Source organism: Aphelocoma coerulescens, chromosome 20 (assembly GCF_041296385.1).
Source record: "Aphelocoma coerulescens isolate FSJ_1873_10779 chromosome 20, UR_Acoe_1.0, whole genome shotgun sequence".
Classification (NCBI taxonomy): Eukaryota; Metazoa; Chordata; class Aves; order Passeriformes; family Corvidae; genus Aphelocoma; species Aphelocoma coerulescens.
In genome coordinates, this window is record NC_091033.1 from 3,432,291 (window position 1) to 3,453,428 (window position 21,138).

General features: G+C 53.4%; 1 protein-coding gene across 2 annotated transcripts; it reads right to left on the minus strand.

Moving 5' to 3' along the window:
• Positions 1–1,399: 1,399 nt before the first annotated feature.
• Positions 1,400–21,014, minus strand: ZNF341 (zinc finger protein 341). 2 transcript variants are annotated; one of them, XM_069034399.1, is made up of 15 exons: positions 20,722–21,014; positions 16,746–16,856; positions 15,464–15,651; positions 14,225–14,377; positions 13,076–13,309; positions 11,776–11,971; positions 11,041–11,125; positions 9,818–10,008; positions 8,723–8,916; positions 7,592–7,800; positions 6,236–6,332; positions 5,446–5,578; positions 4,521–4,632; positions 3,664–3,734; positions 1,400–2,474 (listed from the first exon to the last, which is right to left on the minus strand). In XM_069034399.1, the coding sequence occupies exons 1-15, from the start codon at positions 20,750–20,752 to the stop codon at positions 1,963–1,965; spliced, it is 2,517 nt and encodes an 838-aa protein (XP_068890500.1). In that variant the 5' UTR covers positions 20,753–21,014; the 3' UTR covers positions 1,400–1,962. The 2 variants fall into 2 exon arrangements, with proteins under 2 accessions (XP_068890500.1, XP_068890498.1); XM_069034397.1 differs by having other exon boundaries at positions 20,665–21,014.
• Between the last annotated feature and the right edge of the window lie 124 nt (positions 21,015–21,138).

Genomic DNA, 21,138 nt, shown 5'->3' on the forward strand with positions numbered 1-21,138 from the left:
TGTCACCTCTCTTCCCATCCCTGTGCACCTCTGGAGCCTGGCTCCAGCTTCTCTACCCCCTCCTATGAGGCAGGGGCAAGACCTCTCCTTAACCTTGTGTAAACCCTCAACAACCCCTTCTCCCAGCCTCCCCTGGAAGCCCTGAGCTCCCATTTCCTCCCACCCACCAACAGCTGGAGGTGAAGAAACATCACAAAAAAAACTGAAATGAACAAGTTAGCAAGTGAGTGAGCAAAGTGAACTGGTGGCAGGACCCATCCTGACTGGAATTGTGGGACTGTGTCCCAGGAGTGACAGTGTAACCCATCATTAGATGGCACAGTCTGGGAGCCCAGGGTACAGCCCTCTGCAAGCTGCTATACTTAAGATTTTAAGGAAGGAGACAAGAAGAACACAGTGAGCTCAAACAACGGGCTGGATCAGACCAGTCAGACCAGTAATACTGGGCTGACTGCTGCAGTGGCCAGGAACAGCCACAGAGTCCCAGACACAGCCAGGATTTCTGTACCCAGGACTGACTGAACCCTGCAGCACCTCTGGATAAACAGGTTGGGAATGCAGCATTTTGCATCCACAGACACCTTTAGCAACTCACAAACTCACAGGGAATTCACAAACTCACCAGGGAAAGCTCAGCTTGGCTTACCCTACACTTGGAGAAGGGGAAAGCATGGGACAGCAGAGCATGGGGACACATCCTAGCAAGGCCTGGAGGCAGCAGGGATGTGCAGGTCTGGGTGCAGATCCTTCCCCAAAAGCCAGTGCATCCTGTGGCAGTGGAAAACCAGAGGCTGAGGGCAGTACAGGAAGTATGGAGCCTGGCAGGGCACTGGACCAGGCAGCAGCACTCCAGCCTGCTCCCTGACCTATCCAGCTCCAGACCTGCCCAGGCACCTCCCTCACCAACGCTGCACCATTTCAGTTCCTGGGTTTGGTGCTCCTCTGCTGGCTTTGGGATTTCTTCTTGGGCAATCAGAGAAGCCAAGAGGACAACAAATGTCTCAGTCACACCAGCCTTCCTTGCTGCTGAACCACACCAACTCCCCACTGAAACTACTGACAAGAACTGAACTGAGGGGAGGCTGGGAAGCAGCTGCCAGAGCTTCTCTGCAGCACCTGGCCCAGAGCTGACACTGGAACATTGCCTCCTGCATGCATCACAGCTTTCCTGTGCAACCCTGGACAGGTCACCTCACCCAGCCCTCAGTGCCCTCACTGAACACAGGGGTCATTTAACTGTTCACAGGGATTGACTCATTGATGTCTAAGGCACTCAGAGATCCCTGAATCTGGGGAAAAACCATGAACAAACACTGTGGAGAGAACAGCACCCAGAGAGAAGAGCCAACACACACACACACGTTCCCACACACTGACTCCACACGTGAGGTCCAGGGTGTTTATAACGTGTAGTACAGACACGGTGATCTTTCTATTGAGAGAGACAGAGAGAAGATACCAGACATAAGTCTATCAGGGTATTTCTGAACAGTGTTCCCAAAGGATATTAGGATGAACTTGCTTCCACTAGGAAGGATGCTTGCTCTCAGAAGGGCCACCCAAATACTGGGCAATACAGCTTTTAGGCCAGAAAAACCACAGATGGGACAGGCTGTGATTTGCAAAGCCACCTGATTTCAGCAGCTCTGTTTGTTGCAAGTTTGCATGGTCCTTCTTCTTACCCTGATTCAGGGATCTTTGTCTTTCTTGCCCTAAGCTGACCCGTGGTGCAGAGGGACAAGAAATAACGGAGCCACTCTCTTCAATGCCTTGTAGGCATCAGTGACTTCCAAGCAGTCCTCTGCCCAAGGATGGGAAGAACCAGTGGAGATGGAAGCCATTCTCTCCCATATCCATCTACCTCCCCAGAAGAGCTTTGGTCTTTTCCACAGGGATGAATTTGAGCACCAAATCAGACAGCGCCAGCAGCAGCCCCCAGCCACACAGTGGCTCCGGGCATTGTCACTCCGAGGTCTGGATGTACACAGGGACAGCCAGCATGGTGCAGGGCCCATCTGAGGCTGTCTGCAGCTCTGCCAGGGCCAGGTTGGAGGCCATGCTGTTGGGCTGCCCAGGGACCAACTCCGAGTCAGCAGCTCCCGACCCACCAACCACGATGGACAGGACGGCGTCCGACTCCTGGAAGGGCTCTTTGTTGGGGCCCCCTTCGGGGGGGCTCTCCCCGGCAGCGCCGTCCTTGAGCTCGGGCAGCCCCAGCGCGCCGGGCAGGGCCAGCCCGGCCTTGCGCCCACGTGCCACCCGCTTCTTCTGGGCCTTCCTGAGCTGCAGCTCCTTGTCCTTGGGCGAGCCCAGGCGGCACTTGTGGTCCCTCATGTACTTGTGGCGTGTGAAGCCCTTGCTGCACGTGGGGCAGCGGTATTTGTAGTTGCCGGTGTGCGAGCGCTGGTGCTCCACCATGTGGGCGCGGCGGCTGAAGGACTTGTTACAGTACTGGCACTTGTGGATCTTCATCCCTGCACAGAGAGTTTAGTTAGAGACCCAGCCATCCCACCAGGGAGAGCAGGACAGCTTCACCTCCTCCTCCAAGGAGATGCTCCCGGATAAAAGGGAAGAGACATTGTGCCTCACACAGCAAAGGGTGGGTGGCTACAGCTTGAATGTCTGTGTTTAACCATTGATTTCGCCCTTTGTTGAGTCATACAATGTCCTGAGCTGGAAGGGACACAAGGATCACCCAGCCCAGCTCCTGGCCCTGCACAGACACCCCAACAACCCCACCCTGGGCATCCCTGGCAGCGCTGTCCCAACGCTCCTGGAGCTCTGGCAGCCTCGGGGCCGTGCCCATTCCCTGGGGAGCCTGAGCAGTGCCCAGCACCCTCTGGGGGAAGAACCTTTCTTTCCCTGATATCCAGCCTGACCCTCCCCTGGCACAGCTCCAGCCGTTCCCTGGGTGCTATCCCTGGTCACAGAGAGCAGAGATCAGTGCCTGTCCCTCCACTGCCCCTCAAGAGAAAGCTGCAGACTGGAAATAAATATTCTTGCCTCAAGAAAGAGCATTAAAATATCACCAGAAACACATGTCAGGTAACTGTGATGAAAATGCAAAACAATCTTGAAGTATTGTTTTTTTCCAAGTGTATTTAGTAAATAAAGAGATTTTCACTTTTTTTTCCGCTACAAAATATGGGAATGTACACTTGGAAACAACCCATAAGTACATTATCAGCCCATCCCATCTGATCCCACTCTGCAGGGCTTTGGGCACGAGGAAAGACTTCCAGTTTTACCCCAAGAGATAAAAGTCTGATTGTTCCCTAGGGCACAGGAATAAATTATTAGTCTTTATCAGGATTGGGAGCATCATTTTTGGAACACAGAGAGAAGGGAATCAAATCCCATGAGATCTCCTTTTGCATGTGGGATGGGACTGGGGAGGAGTGAACACTCTGGATATTCAGCTGATAGCAAACAGGCCAAATAATCCAGCTCAGCTTCTGAGTGTCACAGCAGGCCTGCCTACAGATTATATTGTCTTAGAAAACAGCCCAAAGCTTAGACATGATCCTAAATAGACCCTCACTTAAACAGGCCTGCAGCAAAACAGAGAGAAAAAATCTAAAGCTAGTAAATGATTCTTATTTCTCAGGCTTAGTCCTTCTGTCACATGCTCCTGCAGCATCACAGGGAATCCCAACCACTCACCTGAATGGGACAGAATGTGAGCCTTCAGCTTGTCAGGCCTGTTGAATTCTTTATTGCAGCCTGTGTGGCTTCTGGAACAACAACAAATGCTGGTGAGATGTGGGAATCAGCTGAGGAGCAATGTATGAACAGATCCCAGATCCTAAAGAGATCCATGACCCTTCTCCTCAGCAGCACCCAGATGTTTATCTCGGTGCAGCCTCAGCAGGAGCTCCACTCTTTCGGCCTTTCTGGGGAGGGGCAAGGAATAAACAGGCTGCCACAGGGACATGTGGCTTCTCCTGTATTGCACATGGTCTGTGTATCACTATAAATCCTCCCAAAAGCAGCAAGTTCAAGATCCCAGCTGGAGACAGAAATATCTTGGAAAAAGGTACAAGGTGGCTGGAGCAGGGAGAACAGCCAGTCAGTCTTGGCTATCTCAGAAGGCCCATTATTTGGGGTGCACCTTCCTAAACTCTGGCTTGTACACGTTGCCAAGTCCTGTGTTGTCCTGTGTTGCCAAGTGCTTTTGGAGACATGGCAGTAAGAGAGAGCCCATCATCCAGGCAACCTCTGTGGTCAAATAATGCTCCTTCTATTTCTAGTGCTCCCCCAAGCCTCCCATGAAGGCAGGCGTTATTTTACAGGGCTAATGAACCAATGAAATTATGTGGCCTTACAGGAAGACAGTAACAAAGAATTGGGACTCTTGGGTTCCCAGTTCAACAGCACACAGCATTCCAACCTCCCCAAGCAGCAGTGGCTTGGTAGGTGCCACAGTGTCCCCTAGGATACCTGCAGGAGACATTCCTTCCATCCCAAGCCCCATCCCAAGCCCGTTCAGACACGTTGTCATGTGCAGACACACTACATACGAGAAGGGACATTTGTATTTCTTGAAGGGCTCGTGGATGAGCATGTGGCGCTTGAGCTTGTCCTTGCGATTGAACGCCGCGTCACACACTGAGCACTTGAAGGGCTTCTCACCTGGGGAGGAGAGAGACCAGGGGTCAGGGACAGTCCAGCCACACAGGCTGCTCTAGCCATGGATAGGGCACCAGGCCAGCTGTGCCACACTATAAACTTGCCTAAACTTCACTGCCCGATGGACAAATCATACAGAATCACACCGAATTAACTAGGTTGGAAAAGACCTTTGAGAACTTGACCTATGACCTAACACCGCCTTGTCACCAGACCATGGCACTGAGTACCATGAAAAGATATCCAGTCTTTACTCAAACACCCCCAGGGATGGGGGCTCCACCACTTTCCTGAGCAGCCCATTCCAATGCCAAATCACCCCTTCTGTGGAGGACTTCTTCCTAACGTCCAGCCTGAACTTCCCCATGTGCAGCTTAAGGCTGTGTGATCTTGTCCTGTCGCTGGTTCCCTGGGAGAAGAGACTGACCCCCACCTGGCTGCATCCTCGTGTCATGGAGTTGTAGAGAGTGATAAGGTCTCCCTTGAGCCTCCTTTTCTACAGGCCAAACAACCCCAACTCCCTCAGCCGCTTCTCAATAAAACATTAAATGGATGGGTACAACCCATGCTGCACACTGCTCCTGCTCTCCAGGACCAAACTCCTTAGTTCTGCCACCACAGCAAGGGGGGAAGCCACCTGTGTCCCCCATTTCTAACTAGTGCAGTGCTGGGCACGAGGCTGAACCAAACCCATTGATCTGAAACCAAGTTACTACAAATGACTCAGAGCCAACTCTGTCATTCCCACTACCAGGGCACAGGGTAGCCAGGGCTGTGGCACAGAGGTGACGGGCACTGGGAGCAGGGGAGCCGTACCCGAGTGGATGTGGGCGTGCAGCTTGAGGTAGTGCTCCCGCCGGAAGAACTTCTTGCAGATCTGGCACTTGAACTTGCTGCCCCCGCCGTGTGTGGGGATGTGGCGGCGCAGGTACCGCTCACAGGGGAACACCTGGAACACAAAAACACAGCTCAGAGCCAGCACCACGCACTGGACATCGCAGAGCTGGCATAGGAGGTGTAGCCTGGAGAGAAAACATAAGAATCATGGAATGGTTTGGGTTGGAAGGGACCTTAAAGATCATCCAGTCCCAACACCCCAACACCTTCCACTATCCCAGGCTGCTCCAAGCCCTGTCCAACCTGGTCTTGGATACTTCCAGGGATGGGGCAGCCACAGCTTCTCTGGAAAACCTGAGCAAGAAGCTCAGTCATTGCTTTCCCAGGAAGGATGCACTGCGAAAACCTTCAGGATGTATAAAGAAAGTACAGATACAGCTTTAAAAACAAACCAACAAGAACTCAAAACAAAAAAAAAAAAGCCAAAACTTTCTTAGGAAACACATTAAGCTGAAACCTTGCTGTCAAGTATGTAACACCACAGAGCTGAGGACCAGCTCCCCAGAAGGATGCCCAGTATCCCACCAAAGCCAGCAGTAGGATGGGTTGGGCAAGGAACCCCAGGAGTTCCTACATTTCCCACAGAGTTAACTTCACTTTCTGCTTCCTCATAATCTGTTCCCCAAGGCTCCTATTCACGGAGCCAAGGGTTCCCCTCAGAGCCCTTGCCAGGTGTCCAGGCCCGACTCAGGCCATGGTCAGCACCCACCTTCTGGCAGTGAGGGCAGGGGAAGTTGTGCGTTGCTGTCTGCAGATGGTGCTCCAGGGCTTCGGGGGTGGAGTATTTATTGACACACTTCACACACCTGGTGCAGAGAGAAAGGACACAGCCTGTGAGCAAGGCTCCTGCAGCAAACCCCACACTACAAGCAGACCTACCCAGCCCAGCTACCTTCCAGGGTGATCTTTGACAGGGTTGATACAGAAAATAACCACTCAGGTGCTCTAAAACCTCAGCAACCCACATGCCAGCTCACACTCACACTTAGCATCCTTCAGAGAGGGAAATGCTGGAAAGCTGGGTGGAGAAGCCTTTAAATAGGAGTGCACTTCCCACAGGCTGCCATGGGAGCACCCAGACCTGAGCACATATTCCACATTGCTTCCTCATGCAGACAAGCCCTAGGTAAGGACTTCACCTTACTTCAAACACCTCCTTCCACCTTCATTGCTTGAAGACACCAGCTCCCAGTGAAGGAGCTGAGAGTGGGGACAAAGCATGGCAGGAGTGACACATCCTGGCAGCATTTCTGCCAGAGGGCTCTGCCAAAGGTGACTGACAGCGGGCACTGGGGACAGACCATCAGCAGTGAGGACAGAGGCACTCACACCCTGTTCCTGCTGTGAAACCCCTTCTCCTTAGGTCAGACTAAAACCTCAAGCACAAGCTGGGCTCTGATCTCAGGGATCCCCACCAAGAAGCTGCAGAACAAAGCTCTGTAGAGCAAGGATAACTAGAAACCATGGTCTAGGCAAGAATTAGCAGATATTTATTCCATAAAGCTCCTAAGTGACTCCAGTATCTCCTGGGTTTCCCACTCTTCCTGAACATCTCTATGGGCATTTCAAAAGCTCTGTGGAGCTCCTTGTGGAGCTCCACACACTTTCCCTCCACACTAGTAGAAAAGCTTTTCAAGGAACAGACCCTTTTGCAGCAAAGGGATAAGAAATTTTTTTCTGGGCACAGCTTTTACAACCCACAATCCTTTTGCTGTGGGTGAAGAGTCAGAGAAAACAGGCTGGAAAGAGCTTCCCTGGGTCTCTGACCCAGCCCAGGGCAGGTCAGCTGTGCCCATCTCACTCTTGACTGGTGATAAGAGGAATTGCACTGATGGGATCTTCCCACATACCCAATCCCAGCTTTTCACTGCCATTCAAAGAGACACCCTGCATTCAAAGTACTTGACCCTTGCAGTCTGGTGGAGGGGCCCCCCATGTGCCACCTGGGTGTCCAAAAGCACCACGGCCACTGGACACAGGGCCCCCTGTCCCCTCTAAGGTCCCACCAAGCATGCTCTGCACCCACTCACTCCTACAAGCCTTGTGAGCAGCGATTGTACTGTACTTGTACACGGCCATGTCCTTCTTGGGGCTGTGCTGGGGCAGCAGGCTGTGCGAGTACTGGTGCACGCCCAGCTCGTACAGTGAGGGGAAGTCCTTGCTGCAGAGGTGGCAGCGGTAACTCAGCTCCTCCTGGTGGCTCTTGATGTGCTCAAGGAAGGACTCCAGCTTCTGGAAGGTCTGGGCGCAGGTCTTCACCACGCATTTGTACACCTGGGAGAAGGGAGAGCAACTGGAGAGGCTCACCATGGAAACAACCAGGGAAAATCCTCTGCCAACAGGCAGAATTGCCTTCCTTTCTGGAAAGAAACACAGACTGTAACCACTTGAGTGGATGGGACCACAACACCCCACAAGTGATTCTCCCATGACCTGAGAGCTGCCACCTATGCCAAAAACTTCGGATTTCATAGAATCATAAAGGTTTGAAAAGAGCCCCCAAGATCATCAAGTCCAATCGCTGAGCAAACACCACCTTGTCAACCAAAGCACAGCACCAAGTGCCATGTGCAGTCATTTACTGAACACTTCCAGGGAGGATGACTGCACCATTTCCCTGGACAGCCCAGCCCAATGCCTGACAACCCTCTCAGTGAAGAAATTCCTCCTGATGTCCAACCTGAACCTCCTCTGGCACAGCTTGAGGCTGTTTCCTCTTGTCCTGTCCCTTGTGGGAGCAGAGCCTGACTCCCCCCTGGCTGCCCCCTCTTTTCAGGGAGTTGTGGAGAATCAGAAGGTCCCCTCTGAGCCTCCTTTTCTCCAGGCTGAGCCCCCCCCAGCTCCTCCTCTGCCTTACTCTCTAGACCCTTCCCCAGCTCCGTTGCCATTCTGTGGACATGCTCCAGCACCTCCATGTCTTTCTGGAAGCGAAGAGCCCAGAACTGGACACACTTCACTTCTTTGCATCCTCTCCAGCCACCCAAACCTGCTTGGCTGAATTCTCACTCAGCAGGGTAGAGACAGAGGAGTTTTTCAAAGCCACCCAGACCACACAGCTACAACCTCAAGAGCTGAGCTGCATGTGAAGAACTGGCAGCTCTACAGAGCAAAAGGCTCAGGATAGACCCTGGTAACTGGTGCATTATATGAAGCCAATCCCAATCTTGCTGCCCACACAGGCACCCTCTGTCCCTACCTGCTCATTCTTGTGCTGTGTCATGTGTGATTTGAGCTGGAAGTAGGTGTTGAACTTGCTGGGGCAGAACTGGCACTGGTAAGAGCTGTCGATCAGGACAACCTGCTTGGCTTCCAGCTTGCCCTCCTCGCTCTCCTCCAAGGGGCTCAGGTCCTGGGGCGGGGGCACCGCATTCCTGGAGGGCTGGGGCAAACCTGGAGAGAGGGAAAGTCACAGCCTGCCATGAGACAGCTCTGAAAGCTGCTCTGCAAGCACCGTGCTGCCAAGGACACACCAGGCCAGGCTCTTCCTTTCAAAGACAGACTCTTCAGATCAAATCAATCTCACTAACAGGGTCATTTTAAATTTGTTGACAGATTATTAAGGGCTCTGACTACTCCATCTTCCCCTCCCTAGCCCACTCTCTTCTTCCTGTGCTCTTTGGAGCAGTCAGAGAACAGGCCTCCACCAGTGAACCAGAGCCAGATTTACTCCCACCACTGGCAGAAGACAGGAGATAAGCTCAGCCAGTAGCTCATAGTCCATAATGCCTGCAAAGAGCAGCTCCAGTTGTCCCTTGTCCTTAGACATGACATTGTCACTGCATTCCTTCCCCTAACAGGACTGGGGCCAACAGCAGAAAGAGGATCCAGACACCAGCAAGGAGCTCCTCTGTGCCTCAAGTATTTACAGGTGGCCACTGTGGCCAGATCCAGCCTGGGCATGACCTGCACAGTGCAAAGCCAGAGCACTGGGCTATCCTAAAGCAGCAGCTGTTTGTCCTCTAGGCCAGAGCTGTCAGGTGTGGCTCGTGCACTGCCAAAGCTGCACTGCCAGGGAGTGAGAAGGGGAAGACCCCTTACCCTGTTTATGCACATACTGGCACAGAGTTTGGAGCCACTTTCTCCACCAGCACCTGAACCCACCATGGGGGTATGAAAGGGTGCAGCTTCCAGCTGGAGCTGAGCAAATGCCACTTAGTGTGAGCTGCTAAACACCACCAAGGAATGCAAACAGCACACACAGCTCCCCTCCCTCCCTGTGTGGGGGTGCAGAGACCTGCAGCCTCCTCACACCACTGCTCTGCCCCACACACACCATCCCCAGGCAGCAAACCTGTGTTCTCCTCGTCCTCAGGCTGGTTGGGGTTCAAGGCCATGACCTGCACAGTGATGGAGTTGCGGGAGATGGTGCAGCCCAGCCCTGGAGGCCACACTTTATGAGTCTGCATGTGCTTCTTCACGTTGGACTTCTGGGCAAAGGCTCGGCCACACACGATGCACTGGAAGGGCTTCTCACCTGTGTGACTGAAGGAGGAGGCAGCAGGTCAGCAGCTGGTGGAGAGAGGAGGCAGCCCCCAGGCAGGGCCCATGGGGGATGGCTGCCAAAGGACAGTGCCGGGCACTTGGTTTAGCAGATCACACCTGGGCCTGCCAAACAAGGGCTTTGAGACCTGAGTCACCAGAGGAGGTGGATTGTGAGAGGCCTGGGGAAACAAGGCTGGTGCACAGACAAAACCCTGGGGTCTGGGAATGATGGGACATCAAAGGAAGAAGCAGCAGAGGAAAACAGCTCTGCAGTAACATCAGGGCATTCAGTGTCAGGTCTCTGCACAGATCTTGGGGACCTCATCACTTTCTCAAGGGTATAAGCATTTCTTCCCTGTCACCCTTCTCTCTCCAGCACACATCTCTTCTAGCTTGCAAACCCCTGATCTGCCTGAATTTGCTCTCCTCTGTCCATAGTAAGGTCTTTCTACTCTGCCCTTCTGCTTCAAGAGAAAGTGAAGAGTCCAGGCTGGGAAGCAGTGCAAAAACTACCACTTGTTTCTTCCCATCCGAGTTGTTCCCATGTTCTGAGTCCAGCTGACTCCACTGGGGGAAAAAGCTCTACAAATTTCAGCTTCCTCCTGCCAGGGAAAATCTCTCTGATTAGAGCCCCCTGTATAGACACTGAGCTTGGCTTACACTTTGCTAACAGCAGCAAACAGGAAGGCTGCAGCTTGCTAGGGAGGGAGAGGAAAGAGAAAGGCAGAGGCAAGCAGTGGGAATGCTGCTACTCCAGTGATCAGGTGACAAGAGGTTTGGCTGTCAAGGTATCATCAGCAAGGAAAATGAGCCTCCAGTCCCAGCACATAATCAGCATGATTACATCCATGATACAGCCTTCTCTCCAGTCACTGGGGAAAAGGTATCCTGGGGTGAAAGGGATGAAGAATCCCTCCCATTGCAGCTCAGATTCTGGGACATAACAAACTGGACTGCACAGACTCCCTCAACAGAGCTGTACCCCGCCTCCAGCCCAGCCACTCTGCTGTGTCCAGGGTAGGGCACTGTTACCTCCTGATGTGCTGCTGCAGGTCGAAGTTCTTGGTAAAGGCCTTGTCACAGTATGTGCATTTCAGCTTGGGGGACTTGGGTTTGCCTAAAGGGAAGAGCACACACAAGAATGAGATCACATGACACAGCCCTGTCCCCACTGCTTCACAGGGCCCTCACCCCAAGACAAGACTGTTCAGGACCAAGAATAAAGAGCTTATGGAAAGGTAAGATCTGCCTGGTCAGACTGGGGAGTGGTTATGGGCACAAACATTCATTTAACAAAACCTGAGCCAACTCTACAAATCCTGAGCAGTGTACTCTGGTGGGGCAGGGCATCCCCCTCAGGCAACAACCACTGCCTTCCACGGACCTTTCCAGCTACAAAGCACTAACCTTAAAGGCACTTTGGGCATTGGGAAAAGGTACAGTATGAGTGAGAGGAAGGGCCTCAGCTCTGGTTCTGCTGTGAACTCACCAGGTCACCCGTCAATTTCATGCAGGGCATTGTGTTCCCCCTCCAGAGCTGCACAGCCAGTGCCATCCCTCAAGGCCTGGGGAGCCCGGGGCTTGGCCACCCAGCTGGGACAAGCACAGTGACCCACAGGGCAGGCGCTGTAAGGGACTCTCCTTCCTGCAGCCCAGCTGGGACAAGCACAGTGACCCACAGGGCAGGCGCTGTAAGGGACTCCCCTTCCTGCAGCCCAGCTGGGACAAGCACAGTGACCCACAGGGCAGGCGCTGTAAGGGACTCACCTTCCTGCAGCCCACTCTCGTTCTTGCAGCGGCGAGTTTTGGCAGGGGCAGGGGAATCAAAGCCAACCACAGAGCCTCCTCCTGCACTGCTCAGGGGCGTGGGAGCACTGGTGCTCTTGGCCTTGAACCCCTGCTTCCCAGGGCTGTACACAGGGGGAGAGGGGTACACAGGGCTTTCCACACACTGGCTCGGTACCTGTGACAGGGCAATTCATCAGTGGAACAGGTTTGCTACAGAGTTATACCATGCCCTAACCTCCATCTCTGCCCACACTAGGCTGTAGATGGGTTTTCTGCCTTCTGCCAACCTGGATCAAATTTCTGGTTCACCAGTCCAACAATGTGTCTCTAACCAAAACTAACACCCTGCACAGTGTGAAACTCTCCTGCTGAACATCAAAAAGCATCCAGAAGTTATTACAGCAGGAACAGGACAGCAAAGAAACACTCTGAGGGAGCTGTCTTGTCCCTCATCTATGTCTCATGCCTGGAAGAATTTCTTATCCCTCTGGAGCAGGTTACCAGAAGGATCACTGCTGACCCTGTGGCAGGTCCTGCTGCCTGCCCTGGCAGGACTGCAGAAGGCAAGGAAGGCACAAGGAAACTCCAGGTGCCAAAGCATGGCTGTTTATGTCAGCATCAAAATTAGGACAGGGCACTTAGAGACAGTGATCAGTCTGAGGTGATAGTTTGAGGGCGTTTCTGCTGCCCACCCTGATAAATTAATGTAGACCACTACTTATCCAACATCCCCATCCATTTCTGACCACTGGAACTTCCAGTAAATCCACCTTGCCATTCTTTAGCAAAAGCCACCTTGTCAAGCTCATTGAGATTTAGACTGAATTTTTCTCTCCACATAAGCCTGAACTGTGCAGTGTGGTGCTCTGTGCTTCTACAGAAGGTGAGCCCCTCACCTCAACTCCCTCTCATTCCCAACATATGCAGGTATCCCTCAGCCAAAAACAAATGTTCAGGTCTCCTAAACCTGTGCCAGTCCTCTGTCCCTCTTAGCTGTTTCTCCTGTTCTCAGAATCCCTGTCATCTTACTGATCTCCTTCTGTTTGCTACTTTCTCCCAGAGAAAATAATTGTTGCCAAATAACCTAACCCGTCTTCCCACACTATAATTCCATGTCCCTCAAGGCCAGATTAGATGGACCTTGGAGCAATCTGGTCCAGTGGGAGGTGTCCCTCCCTAAGGCAGGGCATTGAAACTCGATGAGCTTTAAGGTCCCTTCCAACCCAACCCATTCTGTGATTCTCTGAGGACAGATCCCTAGGAGCAGCCCTGGCCTTACCTCCATGGGCGGATAGGGCTGCATGCCCAGGGTCTGGATCTCCACGGTGCTGGATGCTGCCATGGGAGCAGGGGCACTGTACACTTCCACCACCCCGCTGCCGGTGCCGGGCTGCCCAGGAGCCCCCATGCTTGGGGGGGGAGGCGGAGGCTGAGGAGGGGGCGGTGGCGGGGGCGGCGGTGGAGGGGGGGGCTGGGACAGGTAGCCAGCCCCAGCGTGCATACTCATGCTGCTCTGCAACCAGAGAGACACACAACACGTTGGAAATGCAGCAGGCAGGAGCTGGAGGGGCTGCTCCCTCATACACATTCCAAATCCCAATCTGCCTGCAGGAACAGCGGTGATGTCTCTGCACAACACAGCACATCCAGCTGGCAGGTTGGAGCAGACTGTGCTGGAGGCTTGGCATGACCCACAGGTACTCACTGCCTCCTCCAAAACACAAGCTCTCAAGCCCCACTGCTTTTATTGCTTTGTTTTTAAAGCTTTTAATCCTTCTGGTTACAAGGAATATTTTCAGAGCATGGCGAGTGTGTACAGCCCAGTCAGCCTGGAGAGAGCCCAAACAACCCTCCCAGGAGAAGAACCCATGGAGTAAGCTGACAAGGGCCCTGGAAGCCAATCATTATATGGGGGCTTGACAAAAAGCTGGAGAGACCACATGACAAAGATCTCAGCATCCATCAAGTTTGTGAGCAACACCAAGCTGTGGGGTGCAGTCAACACACTGGAGGGAAGGAATGGGGCATCCACAGGGATCTGGACAGCCTTGAGAGGTGTGCCTGTGTGAACCTCAGGGAGTTCAGCAAGACCAAGTGCAAAGTGCTGCACCTGGGTGAGGGCAATCCCAAGCACAAGTACAGGCTGGGCAATGAATGGGGTTGAGGGCAGCCCTGAGGGGAAAGACTTGGGAGGGCTGGCGGATGAGAAGCCCAACATGACCCAGCTGTGGGCATTTGCAGCCCTAAAAGCCAACCATGTTCTGGGAGGCACCTCAGCAGTGTGGGCAGTATCTCTGGAAGTGTTCAAGGCCAGGCTGGACAGAGCTTGGAGCAACCTGGCCTAGTGGAAAGTGTCACTCCCATGGCCATGGGGCTGGAATTGGGTGAGCTTTACCCAAGACTCCTTGGATTCACACGTGCCCCTTACCTGCACTGGGGGCTGCACAGCTGGCATGGGCTGGTCCAAGGAGGTGAAAGCAGACATGGCTGACATCAGCACCTCGTCACTGACCAAGATGTTCCCCTGCACCAGGGTCTGAATCAAAGGTGATGGAGGAACTGTGATGTACGTAGAGATTTGCTGAAAGAAAAGATACACTGTTAACCAGCAACAGGACAAAACAATACCCAAAAAACAATGACACTGCTTTTTACAGAACCTCAGGGTCTCTGCTTTCACAGCCTCGGGTCAGCAGTGAGCACAGCAATTATCTGCAGCTTCCTGCTGAGTCTGTGGGAGTTTCTAGCTCCACAAATGTTCTTCAGAAAGGCAGAAAAAAATGTCACAGTGGCTCAGAAAGTGGCCATTGGCTGCAATTCAAATCAGGGGTTATTAAACAAGATCTGCAGGACAAACTGGTCACGGACAAGTTCAGGCCTTTCCTGGGTGCTTGCCCCAGCAAGGGAAGGTGGAAAATTCAGGGAGAATGCTCTGGCTGCAGACAGTAAATGTCAGACTCATCTCTTCAGACTGGACTCAGGTTATAGCAGGGCAGGAAGACTGTTGAATTTTTTGGCTGGAAACAACCTGTGTTTTCAGTCCTGGGAAGAAGCACCATCCACTGGAACTACATTAATTGGAAAAACGAAGCTGGTTTGAAAGTACTTTTGGAAGCCTCAACTGCAGGCACATTACATGTCATGCACCAGGGACTAACACTGGAGAATTCTCTGGGGAATGATGAGAGTTACTCCACAGGGGATATTCCCCCAACATTCATCACACCACATTACATGGGCTTATTTTCAGGAATGAGAGAGAAGGGATGCAGGGATGAAGCTGCTCCTCTTCTACCCATGAGCCAGACCACAGCCCAGGGGACAGCAAGAGCCATGATCAATATGACAGTGCACCCAGGCTTGTGGCCAGGCTGTGACACTGGGGCTCTTCAGTGGAGCCAAGGTCTGGCTGCAGCACAGACACAACATGAAATCCCTTCTGTCCTGTCCTGGAAAAAGGCTGTCAGACATTCCTGCTGGAGGACACCTCACTGCAGAGACCCCACTTTAACCATGGGGTGAAAAGCCAGCAAAGGGACAACAGCTGAGCCTCCTAGAAAAGAGCTCAGTCATGAGGCACCACTGGATCTAAAAGCCTCACCCCAATTCGCCCCCAGCCCCAAATCCCAGCAGCAGAACAGCAGAGCCTGTGCCTCCAGCACGGTACCTGCCGGCCAGCACTGGGAGCCTGCTGCACCGAGGTGATGGATGGGGTGTACACGCTGTTGGTGGCCAGAGACACCGAGGAGAGGGATGGAGCACTGCCCTGGCACTGCTCTCTCTTGTGGGTCATGAAGGCAGGCAGGGAGTTGAACTGCTTCTTACACTTCCCACACAGGAACACGTCTTCATCATCTGTAGTGAAGAAGAGCAGAGCTTCAGGCCTTCTCCTGCATTTCCCAGTGCTCCACTCAGCAGCCACAATGTAGGGTGTAACAGGCACCTTTGGATCTCAGCACCTCAAGGACATCACTATCAGGAGAGATCAGCTGCAAGGGCCAAGCTGTCCGCCCTCTCCAAGCCCAAGTTCTTCCTAAAGACAACTGATGGGATTGAGCCCATCTTAGCCCTGCTCCCATACACAAATCCCACTGTTTCCCTGGGACACACTAATCCCACTGTCTGTCTTCTCATCCCAAAGACAGGAACAACCAACCTTTCTCCTGTAGCACTCTCTGCTTTCAATCAAAGCACTCCTTCCAAAGCATCAGCATTATGCTGGCTGAGGCAGATTTTATTACTCAGGTTGCAGAAAGCACAAGAAGTACCTTGCGTAAAGGCACAGAGTCACTGTCAGCTTGTGTCCTAAAGCCACCCCTCCACAACACTGCTGGTTTTTGGCACCTCTGCTTGATGTTAGAAGCAGAAAGAAGACAACCCAGTTACATGTCCCAGCTGAAATCTGCAGTGTTAGCACACCACACACCATTTGCACTCCATCCAGGCAGACTCACATGGCTGTTCCTCCTGTCTGAGTCAGCCTGAAGTTGACCATTTTTGGGGACGCAGACTGTAACTCCTCGGGGGATAACTCCACATCCAGCCAGCAAATTCTAGTCCAGCACAGTGAGGGTCCACATGCATGTAAATGACCAGTTCCCATATTCACTCATACAGAGATGCTCCAGGACTGGAGCACTTGAGCATCTCCAGAGGAGAAGGAGTGGATATTAAATAAAAAACGTAAACAGTAACAAGGGCTAGAGGTGGGGGCAGTGGCTTCTCCCTCCCTTTGTGCCTTTATTGGAAGCTCATGGTCAAGACTGTTGTCATGGACTGCCTCCAAAAACATCACTTCTCACTTGGGCACTTGTCCCTTCCTTCCTCCTGCTCTGTCTGGTCTTGCTGAGGGCACACAACACTCGTAGCAGCACCTTACACACTCAGCTGTAGGGGAGATGTGCAGCCCTCCTGCCCCTCTCCTCTCTCCCAGTGCCACCAGGACTCACCCATGGGCTGGATGGCGGTGGAGGAGTTGACATTTGGAGCAGATGGATCTGTCACACCTCCTTGCCCATCCAGTAAGGACTGCACAGCCAGCACTGTCTGATTATCCATTCCTGAAAGGAGACACAAGCATGGATGGTAAACTGAACACAGCCAAACAGGGAGTGTTTGGGCACTGGGAGCTCACTCCTGAGCCACTCTCCAGCTGCTGCTCTCTCCTCCCAGAGCCACTCTCATCTTCTCACCCTCTACTCCACAGCATCAACTACCACACAACAGCAGCCTGTCTTCATAACTCCTTTGGTGCAAAAAGGGTAGGGAAGAAGGGCAAGGAAAACCAAAAGATATTTCAGGCACTTGCTGCAGAGAGGAAGGATGCTTATAACACAGGTATGAAAAGAGCTGAGAATGTCACAGGGAATGTGGGGATGTCACAGGGCAGAAGCCTGGATGGATCTGCCTGGGGATGCAGCACAGACACTGAGCTTGGGGCAGACAAAATCTTTGTGTGCAGCAGCTCTCCCAGCAGCAGTGTCACAAATGCCTCCCTGTTTTCAAGGCCAGCATTCCCAGATGTGATCAGACACAGGGCACACACACCCAGTCAGATTCGTTGTTAGAATCAGCTTGCTTGCTTTGGCACAAACATTTTTCCCTATAGCTAAAATGTCGGAGATTAGGACTGCACATCTAGGGAGACAACCTGGCCAGCAGCACATGACTGTCGATTAAGCAGGACACACTCTTTCTTTTTAGAAATCGAATGTAAAGACACAAAGGACAATCTGATTTTGGAAGAAAAAGACCAGAAAGGGGTGATTTTTATGTATCACTCCTTCCTACCACTCTTTTATGACACAGAATCCACAAAGGAAGCAAATGGCATGGCCAGGTTGTGTGTTATACCTTGTGGACTAAGGGAGAGAAGAAAGGTGGGGGGGTCTTAGGTGGTTTTTCACTTCCAGATCTTTGCAAGACGAAACTGCAAAGCTCTGAACTCAGAATTATGTGCCACAGGAAAGGAAAATCAATCTGTCTGATCACTTCAAAGCAGTGAGGTGAGGACTGTGCTGAGATGAGGAGAGGTTGCTCAGCAAACAGCAGCAGGAAGGACAGTGAAGCACCACAGCAGATCACAGCTCAGCAGGAGGATCCACTACCCCAAGTTCCTCTCATAAAATTTTTCCTGAATAACTGGAATGTTACCTTTTTGATGGGGAATACCCATATAATCTACAGCCTTTTAAAGATACCCTAAATACTCATTTCTCCTGCATTTCCCAGTGTGAAGAACGTCACATTAAGACTCTGTGAACACCTTCTTCATCCTTTCACTGAGAAGAGGTTGCAAACCCTGCTCGTGTCCCTGTGAGAGAGCTGAGCACCATCCTCCAAGGGCACAGGCAGCTGCCTGGAAGGCAGCAGATCCCACTGCTACATCACACACTCCCATCAAATTCCCACCATGCCTATGGGAAGCCTTCCGCAGATCACAGAGGCACAGCAAAGCTGCAGGTCCAGTTCTGCAAGCCTTGGCTTGCAGGGAGAGCTGGAGCCAGCCCTGCAGCTCAGCCCCGCCGGCAGAACACCACTGGAACACTCCTGGGAGGATCACCTCACTCCAGCCAAAGCCCTGCTTTAAAACACACCTCCTCCTGCACAAGTAACCTCTGGCCAACTGCAAAGGTAGCACTGCAGGCTTCTGATGGCACAGCCAAATCAGAGAGTGACATGGAGCAGCCCTTCTCCACTAAAAATAAGCTAAAAGGAAAAGAAGGATCAAAAATTCAGGTGAAGTATAGTATGGGGATAGCAAAGATTGCACAAACAGTGCCACTCTTGATGTGCCTGACACTGGACAATTGGGGTTCCTTCTGGCACAGTCAGATCTTCCAAGGAAAAAAGCCAAGCAGTTGCCTTGATCCCACTAGGAGGAAGAAGCCTGAGGAGAGGCCAAGACCTGAACACAATGATGCAGCAACATTGTCAATGTTGCACTCAGCCTCTCGATGGAGAAAAATTGCACAGGACAACAGAATTTATCTGGCAATTCAGAGTCCCTGCACAACACCACACTTCCCCAGAGGGAAACCCCTGAGGTCTTGGTTAGCGACCAGTGAAGACAAGCTGGCAGTTACTTGGTTACATGGATGCCACTCACAGAAATCCACAGACTCCAGGAGAAAGCTCTGGATCGATCCTGCCCTGCCTACAGCCAGCACCAGTCTGCAGGATGCTCTTCACAGTCATGGAACTTAAAAAACCCAGCCAGCTCCCTCTCTCCTGGCAGCAGCAGGAGCTGAGGTGCCCAGAGCCCGACAAAACCAAGATGATTTGGGGAAGCCAAGATAAAAGCAGAGGACTACTGATCCATGCTTTCTTTTTTTTTCCCTTTCAAATTTCTCTCAGCTGGAGATGAAACAAGACTGTCCATGTCACCCAGGTGCTAATTTGCCCTTGTGATAAAGTCTTTTTTTCTGACAGGAGCACCAGGTACTTTAGTGACAGGTGAAGATGCACCTGTGCCCTGCAGCACTCTGAGACCAGGCTGCTCTAAGAATGCCAAGTCATCATCGACTTGTAATCCAATCAACAAGACAAAACAAACAAGCTCAGACACTAAAAGCTGCCAGTTGCTGTGGGCTTAAAAAGAAACCCACACTTCTTTAATTACCTAAAAAGCTTTGCTGTCCTGAATGCTGCAAGGAAACTCACACAATGAGGAGCTGATTGCAGAGAGGAAATAGGGACCTGATTCTACACAGGGTGCTAGCAAATGCAGCAAGTAACCTGACAAAATAGAGAAAAATATTTATTCTCTTCTCCTCTCTCTGCTGCTGTGGTCACAGGTGATTTTCGAAAGCACAGGTAACAATCCCAGTGCCAGGCTTTCCAGGCAGTGGTGCCCCTCCCGTGTAAAGGAAAATACATCTGTAATCCAATTTAGGAAATCAATGCCTATGAAATAGTTTCTCTCCAAAGAGGCTGACCCCTAGCCCAGTGTCAGACTGCCACAGCTTGGCACATCCTCCTCAGATGGCACCTGGCTGTAACAGTGTCCCAACACTAAACTGAGATGTATTTGAGCATAACCCATTCACCCACACAACAGGCACTGCCCAGGCTGTGTCAAAGAGCATAGTCCACCCCTCAAAATACACATGCACCCACCCAGGCGCTATCCCTGGGGCTGGCACGGAGCGTGGCACAGCAGTGGGACCGGTGGTGTGATCCCTGGGGCGTGGCGAGGATGTGGGACCCAGCATGCAGGGACACGGGAGGCACAGGAGTGATGAGAATGCCCTGGGGATCGGTGGGGCTGTTTCCTGAGCACAGAGACGGGGGTGATGGGAATGCCCCAATGTGCAGGGCACGGGGACAGGGAGAGGATGAGGTGCCCTGAAGCACCAGGAACAGGATGGGTATGGTGTGTCCAGAAGCACCAGGCACAGGGAAGGGATAAGGTGCCCTAGAGCACCAGGCACAGGGGCAGGGAGGGAACGGGATGCCTTGGGACATGGGGCACTGGGGCAGGGTAGGGATGCGGTGCACAGAGCACAGGGCCCGCGGTTAACGAGGGCTATACCCGGTGCACAGAGCACTGCGATGGGCGGTGCGGGGATGCCGCGGCGCACAGGCAGGAGGTGGCACAGGGCCGGGGGACCGGAGGTGCCAGAGGTGCCGCAGAGAGCCGGGGACGGCGTGGCGAGCCCCGGGCTGCGGTGGGGGCTGCCGGCGGGGACTGCAGCTGCGTCCGCCGTGCGGGCAGCGGAGAAGCAGCGCGGGAGACAGCCCGGGGCTACCGGGAGCGCCCCACGCCGCGCCGGGCCGGGCCTCACGGGGCGGCCCCGCCACGGCCCCTCGTCCCGCGCGGCGGCGGCGCTGAACAGGGGGAAGCTCAGAGGAGCGGGGGTCACGCACCCCGGCTGTCGCCGCGGCCCGGGCGCTCCCGGCGCGGCCCCGGTCTGGCCCCGTTACCTTCCAGCGCCTCGAAGATCGCCTGCGCCATCTTGGAGCGGCGGCGGCAGCAGCGACGCCGCCAGGGGGCGCCCGCCGCCCGCTACGGGCCCACAGCGCGGGAGGGGTGGGAGAGGCCCCGGGGGCGGGAGGGGATCGTGTTCAACTCGGGGCGCGGCGGAGCGGCACTGCGACAGCCCGCGGAGAGCGGGCGGGGACTGCCCAGCGGCCGCCCCTGCCCTGTTCGGGCTTCCGGCGCGGCCACGGCGGCCACGACCCCCCAGCCCATGACCGGGCTGCGCCGGGCCGGGCTCCCAGCGGTGCCCGCCGCCCTCACGAAGCGGGTGGGCGGGACACCTCGCTCCGCTCCCACTGGCTGCAAGGCAGGTGCGCCGCACCAATGAGAGGGCGAGGTTGTACCGCTTATTGGTCGAGAAC

What these genes read in the sequence shown, in the direction of transcription:
- ZNF341 (XM_069034397.1), bottom strand. Translation starts at nt 20,752, where the DNA reads ATGGCGCAGGCGATCTTCGAGGCGCTGGAAGGTAACGGGGCCAGACCG. An exon ending in AGCCCTATCCGCCCATGGAG is followed by an intron (nt 11,972 to 13,075) that starts GTAAGGCCAGGG and finishes GCCCTGTCACAG; the next exon opens with GTACCGAGCCAGTGTGTGGA. An exon ending in GCACGCCCACATCCACTCGG is followed by an intron (nt 4,633 to 5,445) that starts GTACGGCTCCCC and finishes TCTCCTCCCCAG; the next exon opens with GTGAGAAGCCCTTCAAGTGC.